The 11,778-nt window shown below is 23.5% G+C and overlaps 1 protein-coding gene across 1 annotated transcript; it reads right to left on the reverse strand.

Moving 5' to 3' along the window:
• Positions 1–4,288: 4,288 nt before the first annotated feature.
• LOC112755066 (uncharacterized) lies at positions 4,289–8,027 on the reverse strand. The gene is made up of 2 exons (XM_025802965.2): positions 7,362–8,027; positions 4,289–4,812 (listed from the first exon to the last, which is right to left on the reverse strand). Exons 1-2 carry the CDS (start codon positions 7,802–7,804, stop codon positions 4,635–4,637), a joined length of 621 nt encoding a protein of 206 aa, XP_025658750.1. The 5' UTR covers positions 7,805–8,027; the 3' UTR covers positions 4,289–4,634.
• Positions 8,028–11,778: the final 3,751 nt, after the last annotated feature.

Here is an 11,778-nt window from a genome sequence, read left to right on the forward strand (position 1 = left end):
CAATGGTACTCACTCACCTTAAAAATTGGAGCGCTACTTACTACCTAATTAATGGCAAGACTACTTTTCTTTCCATTTTCTTTTTCAAGAAAAACTTACACTTCCCCATTTAATTGTTCCACTTTTTATATTTTTTTATATTTATTTTGATCAAACAAGTTGAGTTGGGGCTTTATATATCTATCAAATACTGAGCTATAACTCATCAATAAAAGCTCAACCTATTTCGTCAAAATATCACTAGGTCAAGTTTGGGGACTATAATACGGCTGTTATAGCTCGGCTATACATCATGACTCAGTTATATACGTTATAAGTCGGTTATCAATAACAGTCATCAAAACAAATACCAAAACGCTCAAATATGCTATTACTCTCCGTTTAAAGCAAAATTACTCGTAGACATAACTGTTACTCTTCGATTCAGATATAAAAGAAAGGGTAAGAATGTTGTTCAGATTATTGTAATTTGCAAAGCCTATTATTCATTTACTGACTTGAGTGTCGGAATGCTTTTTGCAGGTACCACCCTCTTGTTCTCTCATTGCCGTATAACTCATCCTAACAGAAAGCTTGCAGATACTTATCGACAGACGAATTATACAGCGGCCAATCTCCACAAAAATATTTATTATATTTAATATTATTTAATTATTTTAATATAATAATTAATTAATAAATATAAAATAAGATAAGTTTATACGTTTTTAACCTGTTTTTTATTGTTTTCCAAACAATTTTAAAAAATTGAATAGAAGGACCTCGCAACTTTATTTAATAAGTTAATAAGTTGAGAATAATATCTTTTATTTAATTATTCTTCTAATCATTCATTTCCTAATTAATTTTCCTCCTTCTTCAGTTACATCCATAAAATCTGCAATGTATTATTCAATCTATTGCGACTTCTAATGGTAGTCAGTTGTTAAGGTGCTCTGACTCTTAGATTTGACTCGGTGTTGGGTGTGTCTATGTTTGTGAAACCACCTTTGCAAATTACAAATGGTCTTTTGCGTTTTCTTTGCAAATTACAAATGTTTCTAGGGCTCTTTATTTGAGGGGTGTACAGGTGTGTGGTAGTTTTTCTTAGGCTGGAGGCTTTCTCTATGCTAACGTTTTTAGGGCTATGTAGCTCTTTAACCTTTTTTTTTTTTTTAAATAAGTGCATGTTTGGGTGCTATTATTTTGTTAAAAAAAGATCTTTTTTCAATGAAAAAAGATCTTTTTTTATTTTTTAACGTGTTTGGCAAATTTCTAGTAGTAAAAGTAAAAGCACTAGTAAAATAAAAAAAAAGATCTTTTTTGAGAAGCTGTAATTTACATCTTTTTTTAAAAGATCTTTTTTCCTTAAAAAAAAAGATGTTTTTCATGTAATAAATAAACAAAAAAGTATTTTTATATTGTTATACCCAAATATAATTGATTGATAAAAAGACCTTTTTACATGAGATATCCAAACATAAAATTACTTTTACTTTTCTATAAGATCTTTTAAAAAAAGATAACTCAAAAAAAGATCTTTTCTTAAAATTCACCCAAACAAGCCCTGAATGTATTATTCGGTCTAAATAATTTTGGACTTTTGGTGCATACATTGTCCTTTTCTCATAATTAACCTTTTGAATGGTCCTTACTTATATTAATTGTTTACTTTTGTTTTATCATTATCTTTACTAGTATTATAAATCATTATTATATGTTACTATTCAAGTTAATTTAACAAAATTTGTTTTTATTTTGCAAAACATAATCAAGATGAGAATTTTTTTTTTAATTGGATTATTAGGATTGAATTTCTCAAAAATGACTTATATGTTATACGTTGTTGTAAATTTTTACAAACATGAGTCTTTTTATAATTTAAAAAAAATATTTTTTTACAAAATATCACTGTATCATAACAGTATAAAATATTAAAATGATCAAATATTATTGTATTTCATATTAAAATTAAATTATTTATATGTAAAAAATTAATCTCAAAATGAATTTATTATACATTACTAATTTTATAACTAAAATATGCTACATGCCACTCTGTTTTTATTATAATTAAAATTAAAATTTTTTCTCCAACATTAAAGAATTCTCGATCTCTTCCTCTTTTTTTTTCTTTCTCTATTTATATTTCTTTTATTTCTTCACCCATTTTGTTTCTTATATATCATTATTAATAACTAATTATAAATTTAATAATCAAAATATACAATATGATATTCTCTAATTATAATTAAAGTTAAATTTAAAATATTAAAATTAAAATTAAAATTCAAATATAACTATATTATATTATTAATTTAACAACCAAAATATGTTACATGACATTCTCTCGTTAAAACTAAGATAAAATATTTTTCACTAAAATTAATAAATTCTCTTTTTCTATCTTCTTATCTACCTCTCTCCCCTTCACTATTTCTCTTTACCCTTCCCATTTTATAAATAACTTATAATTTATATTTTATATTACTAATTTGACAAATCAAAATTCTCATGAGATATTCTTTCATTACAAACTCCCTCTTTTTCCTCCAAAATATTTTTCTAATTAAAATAAAATATTTTTTTTCAAAATTAACAAACTCTCTCTCTCCTTTTTCTTTATCTTTCTTTCTCTTTTCTATCTCATTCTCTATCTCTCTCTACCTTTTTGTTCTATAAAAAAATTAATAAAATAATATAATTCAAATAAATTTATAAAATTATAAAGAATATATTAAATTTATAATTAAATATAATTAAAAAATATCCCATAATATTATTCACATAAAAAATATATTATTATATACATACTTTATTAATTTTTTATTTAACTTTAATTTTTTTTACCATTTTTCTTTCTAATCTATATTTTTTTTTTCTTCAAATATTTATTACATATAATTTGGAGAGAATACTAATATTGTACTTAAAATTAGAATCAAGATTCAATTATTTAAAAAAAATTAATTTTGAGTTAATTTTATAACTATCAATAATTTTTTTTAATATTTAAGTATATATATAGAGAGAGAGAGTATTATTTTTTAAATAACAAGCATGAAAATTAATTATTTTTATTTGTGCAATAACTTAACACTTAATTAAATATAAAAGTATACATATTAAATTCTTTCAAGTTTTAGATCAGATAATGAATGTTATAATTAATTATTAATAAAAAAATAAACTCTTTCACATGAAAATAAAAACTAAAAAATTTATTATTTAATTTTTTTATCTACGAAGTTCCTAGTTTTCTTAGTCGATGGCCGAAAACTTTTGTTTCCTATAATTTTTTTTTGTAAAAGTAGTTTGATTCTATAAATATTTTGTGCCATAATTTATATTGTCAAGCAAAATTAATATAACTTTAAAAAGATTTATATTCTTATAATGTTATTATGGATAAAAATACTAGGATACTTTTTAAAGAATAATGTAAGAAGTTTGATGCAGGACTTGTATACGAACCAATTGAGTATAACTAGAGAGTCTATTTTTCAATTAATATTATAAAAATGATTTCTTTTATTTTAAATTTAAAAATTTTTTTATTTTAAATGTTAAATTATTAATTTTAAATCTTAAATTTTTTTAAAAAAAATACAATTAAAAAATTAAATAGTATTGACAAATAAAAGTTATTAATTCTCCTGTACTTATTCTAAACAATTTGCTTGAATTTATTGACATCAATAGCATATTCATTATGAGTGTGAAGATAATTAAAGACTACGAGCTAGTAAAGAGATTTGAGCTGAGGCAAAGAGAATAGCAACTGTTTAATGTATAGTAGATTTTTAATGTTTTTCCCCAGCTTTTTTTTCGCCTTTTAATTATATAAGTCAATGTGCTCTTTTTTTCTTAAGTTTTTTTCCCAATTAATTTTTTTTAGAAAGTTTTAAAAAGCACAATTTATATACATTTTGTTGTACTTGTAGTATTATGTTTTTTTTTCTTTAGGTGCAATAATGGTGTTGTAACTTGTTTTTCTCTTCGGAAAAATTTAAGATTAGTTAACATATTTTTATTGTAAAATTATTTTTTTAATCTTCATCACTTTTTAAACCGTTTAGGGTTTTGAGTTAGAAATTTAGAATTTAGTATTTAAAATACAGGATTTAAATTTTAAAATTTAGAGTTTAAGATTTAGAGTATAAACTTTAGAATGAAAGGATAATTTCAAAAAAATTAGCTATTATTGATTTTAAAAAAAACTTATTTTTATGTTATATTTTTATCATCAATGGTATCGAAAGTATAGCTCCATTTACATTGCTTAATTAGTTATTAATATCTCCAAAAATAAAAAAGAACAAAGATTATATTGTCTAAGAAGAGTAGTTTTACACAACTTTGACATAATTTTATTTCCTTTTCTGTCAAAGGAAGGGCAACTAAACTAGCTAGAAGTCCCTAACTATATTGATCTAATTAACCGAAGTATATGTTCACATATGCCAGTTTAATATCTTAGATGTTATTATATAGACGAAAATAAGAATGCTATTTTAACAACTCAAAAATTATTAGACAACTTTTATTAAAAAGGTAATAAAAACATATATAGTAAGATACACATGTTTATCATTTTCGACAAAATTTGTCTAATAATTTGGAGTTGTTGAAATATGAAAAACAAAAATAAAAAATCAAAAGGGGGTGTATATTTGCATCTGACTCAAAATGTGTTCGAAGTTGTCGGTTGTCTTCTCAATTGGGTGAGTGTGCACTCCTTCATAGGTGGTCACCACTATACCCTCATCTTTCGTAAGACGTTGTACTTGCTTCTTCACGTTGCACCCTTGATGTGTGCACCTATAGTAGCTCCTGCAAGTAAAAATCAACCAATAACTTTTTTAACAACATGAACAACCATCAATCAAATCAAAACATATTATATCTCTAAATTATCCATTTAAATCTTAATATTAGAATAACTATCTGCACATCTAGTAAAATGAACATCCAATATATCCATTATTCCTATTGTTTAATATTTTCATTGTCTACTTATAATACTTTTTCTAATTGAAATCAATATGTACACTAAATTTCTTGCTTTCAAGATTTTAAGAGATCAGAGGTTACTAATCAACATAATTTATAAAAGATCATGCATGACCGGAGATAACACTAGGGACAAGTTTCTGTTTCCTTATTTTTACAGGTTACTTGTTTGTTAGCTTCTTTCCGCTCTACTGTTTGTGTTGAGCTTTCTTGTTCAAAAAAAAAAAAAAGATCACGCATAAAATAACACGGTCTCTATCTAAATTAAAATATCATGCTTGAGTTGGTTTTTTTGTTAGAAATATAATTATTTATGTGTTTTTTTCTATCAATTTAAACTTTTAAAAAAAATAATTTTATGATATAGTATCAAAATTTTTATAACAAAAAAATCGAGTTAAATCATTGTTATCTCTAAAAACAGAAAAAAAAAACATAAAATAAATAAACTGAAAAAAGAAGGTCCATGTCAAAGATCTAAATAAAATCTCTTGCTTGAATAACGTATTAAAAACATAATTATTTATGTGTTTTTTACTATTAACTTAATCTTTTAGGAAGAGTGATTTAATGATATTTTGTAAATCTTTTTGTTAACGACCCATTTTTAACTTTTCGTTAATGTCCCTCTGTTAATTATTGTCTATTATAAGATCACTTGTTACTTTCTTACTGTATCACATTAATAGAAAACTGCCGCTTAAACTGTTTGCAGCATCTAATTTTATAGCGATTGATTAACCACTACAGAATTGTTTAGTAACGGTTTAAAACTGTTGCTAATCGCCTGCTTTGGTTTAGTGTAAATTGAACTGTTGAATCTTTTGATGAGTAAATTGATTGATGTATAACATTTTAAAAACTAATTTGAATATAATCAAATTTCAACCATTAAACTTGAATAAAGAAGAAAGAAAGAAAAAGAAAAAGAAAAGAAAAAAAAATATGTATCGAGTAGACAAAGCTAAGAGAAGTAATTTTTTCTATGAAGAAATAAGAATTTCTATATATTTAATTTATGTTAAGTGATTTAGTGACTCCCTTATTACTCTGTTAGTATAAAAAGAAAAAGCAATGAGAAAACCCAGTTTTGTAAGCATGATGGAAAATGTTGATGGAAGGAAAATGTTGATGTGCCACCAAATCATCATCCCCTTGTAGGTAAAAATTTTACGTTATTATTTAATTGGAATGATAATTATAAATAATTTTTTTAAATAATAAATTTAGAAATTACTTATTTCAAAAACAATAATTGAATTAGAAATATGTATAAACTCTTTTATATATATCAATAATGGCATATGAAAATAATCTTTTTTATTGGTTGATTTGTTGATGATCATTGCTATTATCCACAGCATATATTACATATATAATTTCTTCCAGTATAGATTAGATTATTATTATTATTTTTATTATTATTACTAAATCACCATATATATGGAACCCCTTCAGTAGGGTTTATGATCACATAATATATATAGCCATGTAAATTATAAAATAATAAGATTACATAAACTATATGTTGCGTACACGCAGATATGCATAATATATACGCATGTTTCATTTCTCTTTCAGTTAATAATAAGTCGCAGCATACATATATAAGCATAAGAACATGAAGACAAACCGATATATATGCATATATATAGAGAACAATTTGAAAGATCAAATAAACTAATTGCTGCTATATATATTGTGTATATACTTTTATCTTATTAGGCGTAACTAAAATATTATCTAAAGTTATTTTAAATAGTATATTATTTTAAATTATCTTATTTAACTTAACCTTCATAATCTAATACCCAATCATCTATAATTACATATTTATTATATTTAAAATTATTTAATTATTCTAACTATAATTAAAAAAGACAAAATAAAAAATTTAATAAATTTAGACTATTTTGTTCAATTTTTTATTGTGTTGAAAATATTTTTTTCTAAAAATTAATTACCCGTTGGGTTCAACAATCAACAGTAAAAAGGGAAATAATTGAAGAAAAGAACTTAAAACAAAAATTTTTTTGTAAAAGTCTAGAGACAGCAACTTTTGTATTTTGTGGACAGCACTTAACCATCAAGAGAAAAGTAAGTGATCTTCTACCATTGAATATAATCTCACACTATTAAAAAGATTATTAATGATCAATTAATCGTTACAAAACACAAAAATTACTGCCCCTTAATACTTTTTTTTTTTTTTTAATTGGCTGTATGTTGAAAGTGATGAAGAATTGAATAACAGCGTGAGGTCTTAGCACAACATACACAAGTTAAGCACGTATCATATAAATAATAGTCAAACATAGCAGGCGCTGAAGAACCCCCAAAAAAAAAAAAAAAAAAAGAAATATAGATACCTTGGGAATTTGTTGTTTTTAACAGCCTTTTGGCCATATTTCCTCCATCGATAACCATCATCAAGAATATCAACTTGGCTCCTGGTTTGAAACGCGTATCTTGGTTTTCTAACTTTCTTCTCTCCTTTCTTCTTGTTGGATGATGATGAAGATCCACCCCCTAACTGATGATCACTCACATTAATCCTCTCATCTTCTTCTTCTTCTTTATCTTCTTCTGATCTCTTCAGCTGCTGCTCATGAAACTTCAAATCCAGAAATGCACTATTATTCGAGCTTTGACCGTTATTATTATTATTATTATTATTATTCAAACCACTAATGAAACCATGCTGCTGCTGATTACTATTGTCGTTATTATTGTTAGAAATTGAAATCTGGTACGAGGAAGTAGAAGAAGAAGAAGGAGGACATGGGAACAACATGGAATAATTATTATCCATTGAATCCAATTTCAGTGAAGAAAATATATAAAGGAAGGAACTAGAAACAAGTAATTATGAAGAAAAGGAAAGAGAAAGAAGAAATGAATAGAATAGATTCAGCGAATGTGAAGAAAAGGAGAGAGAAAAGGAAAATCCAACGGGACAGGCTTTATATAACAATAGTATCTGTGGACTATGGTGGTGTCTGGATAGTGTCGTAAACGGCACGAAAATAAAATCTGCTCCTGCCCCAAAACTAATATTACACTAATAATACATTCAAATTAAATTCATTATTTTAAATCTCATTTTTTATATATCATCATTTATCCAAATAATCATTAATCAAGTATGGTACTTTCATAATTTGAAGATTTTTAGTTCTCAATTATTTAAATAATTAATTGTTTATGTTAGAAAGAAGACACTAAATTAAAATAGAATTTGTGTGTCTATTCAAATTATTTAGAATGATACAATATAAAAGGATATTTATAAGTATTAAAAAAATTGTAATAATAAAGACATAATCTCCTATAATAAATATTCAGATATACTAAATAATACTAATTGATCCTAATTATATTCTAACAGTTTAAATAATTTTTATAAATAATGATTTTTTAATGTACCAGGACTGGTTGAATCAAACACGATTTAGATAGATGGTCACTTAAATTGTTGATATTAATTAAGAATTTTTTAAATGTTGGAGAGACGTTTGTTTTTTGGATAAATAGTTAATTAGAGATCCAAAGTGATATTTATTATATATATATCATTGTTATTGTTATTATTATTGAACAGATATTGTTATTTTTATTTTGATAATATTATTTTTTAATAGTTTTATGCAAATATATTATGTAAAAAATTTATGTATAATTATGTGTGAAGTAATATTATAAAAAAATGACATAAAAAATATTATTTATACACTAAAATTAATAATTAAAATTAGTTATTATAGGTTCATCTATAAATATATATTATTTAATTTATTTTTAATATATATTTTATATTAATAATTAATTTTTATGTACATACACCTATCATAATTGGTTTGAATTTAATATTGGTGGACTTATAAAAGAGTCTAATTTTTTTTAATATAATAAAGATAAGAGAAAGTCTAGAAAGTCAGCACTTTTATTAAAAATTAGTCAGTACTTAACTAGCAAAAGAAAAGTGAGTAATTGCATACCATTAGATAAAATCTTATACCATTAAAAACATCAATAATGACTAATTGATAGCTAGAAATAACAAAACTTGCTGCTCTCTAATACTCCTCACAAAATATATAAAATAATAAAATAATAAAAAGATTGGTCTAAAAAGATTTATTTTTATCAAATATTAGTTTAGTAGTGAATTTTCATTTTTATTTTTACTTCCCTTTTTTGAGGAAATTTGAACTTTCAAGCTCAAGCATGTCTCTAAATTGAACAAATGTTTAAACAGACACTTACAAATCATTTATTAAAAGAATAAGCTTAATTAGGAATTAACTTTTGGCAATCAATTTCAAATATTTATAAATTTTTTATTATTATATAATTTTTTTACCTTCTTATTATTTTTATCAACATTTTAATATCATAATTTCATTTTCTATTGTTGGTTTTCAATGACTCTTTGGCGACCACTGCTGCTGCTGACCATTCTAAATTCTAAATTTTACATATTAAATTTTAAATCCTAAACGTTTTAAAGAGTAAAGATTATAAATGTAATTTTGAAATAAACAATTGACTTATATTGATTAATCTAAAAAAGTAACTCTATATGTTTTGTGAAAGAATGCTCATATTAAAGAGAAGACTCAAATATATATCTCTGCAAACAAATTAAAACAGCGGCTTCAGTGCAAATTCACATATTATTATTCTCAAATAAAATTAATAATTTGAAAACCGTTAAATAATTTAACATATTTAATTAAATTATTATTTAATAATTTTTAACTATAAACTTCACATGAAGATAGTTATATATAAATTATCACCAAATTAAAATACTTACATACAAAACAAAAATATTTACCAATTAAACACATTAATATTTTGGTGAGTGTAAAACTTTGCGTATTGTAAGAACAAGAGTATTTATATTTTTAGGTGTTGAAAAACATGTATTTGGATTGAGTTCGAGCGCCATATAAAATACAATTCCTATAAAATAAGGTCTTTTAATTTCCAACATCCTACGACCATGCAGGGTTCTCCGCCAACCCCATTGTTATTAGCACTAGTCAGCCTTAGACTAATAAACTCCGTTTAATAACTACTATCATAGCCATTTTGATGTAAAAGTACGTATATTTTAACAAAATAAAATATATACATTACATCAACATATTTGTATATACATGATATTTCATACATACATTTCTTTATAAAGTAATTATTCACTAGAATTATAAAAGCATAAATAGTAGGATAATCAAAACTTTTATGACATGATAAACAAACTATTTTACAGCAATACATTTAATCAAAATTTTATATAAAACACCAAATATGTATATTCATATGACTAATTTTTTGTATACACATATGTAATATGTGTGATTTTATTTTAAAAAATAATTGTACACTACTTATATTACATATATCTATATACTTGTATTAAAGCTGTATATATATTTATAAATTTATCAGTTAGGTATTTATTAGATACTATATAGTTGTAACTTGTAAGAGAATAATAATATTATATAACTAATAAAATTTATTATTTTTAGTTAATTTTAAATATTAAAGACTAAATGTTAGACATTAAATTTTAAATTTTAATAATAAAAAATGAAGATATTAATCTAAAATATTAGCTATAACATTTCTCTAAATATAAATTTAGTCGTTTTTTAAGCTAAGGGCAAGTTAAATTTTGATAATTTTGTGGCAACCCTTGATAGCGTGTGTTGTGAAAATTAAACTTTGTTTCATTTATTCATAGCATATAGGGGCCTTGTTGGAAAATTGGTGAGGGGACCTAACTATTTAATAGTCTAAGATGGAATTTGTGACTTGTGAGGCGGCTTCATGATTATGATAAAGACATTAGCATTCGCATGGTTTTGGAATTAGGGCGTATTTCATAGATTATAAGTCATAAATTTGAATGCGTGTAATATTATAATATTATAGTAGGATGACTGTGTCTATGAATGAGTGGGCTAATTATAATTATTATTGGGATGAAATATAATAAAAGTTTTCATTAAAGATTTTCAAATCTATGCAGGTGGTGATGCATGGTCAGTGGTCATAGTTTGTGAAAATTGTGGCAGTCAGTCATTTGCATGTGTTTGTTCGTGGCGGTAGTCTTGCCAAAGACTAGAAGCAGTTTTCTTTCGACTTTGGAATAAAACATGTGGGTTACGGTCACACGTCACACGTGTATACAAATTACAACTTAGAACATTCATAGAACAAAACATTATACATAAAATAATACTATATAACTACAAATATTATCATTTTTAATTAATATTTAGTTAGTAATAATTTATATTTATATTTATAAATATTTTATACACAAAAAATATAATTTTTATATATATTTATCAAAATTATATATATTTATATTTTTAAAATTTATACACATAAATTAATAAAATTTATTTATTAAAAATAATTTAATATTTGTACTGATTAACTGATAACCAAAATTACTAAAATTACTGATTTTAAAATTTTTTTATACATATAAAACATAGCTAATTTTATATATTTCTTTATTAAAATACTTAATGTTAGAAAAAGACTAAATATGTTTATAACTTTATATATTATAAAAACAAACGGAAAACATCTAGACCAGCACTACGTAAAAATATGATATTTAATTTAGGTTTTATTCATACTATTTAAATTTATATTTTCAATTATCCTTTTTAAATTTATATTCATGGTTGAAAATCATATTTGGCCATATTTATATTTACAAAGATGTATGTATTAGAATATATAAGATAAAATAAATAT

This window comes from Arachis hypogaea, chromosome 16 (genome assembly GCF_003086295.3).
Source record: "Arachis hypogaea cultivar Tifrunner chromosome 16, arahy.Tifrunner.gnm2.J5K5, whole genome shotgun sequence".
NCBI classification, from domain to species: domain Eukaryota; kingdom Viridiplantae; phylum Streptophyta; class Magnoliopsida; order Fabales; family Fabaceae; genus Arachis; species Arachis hypogaea.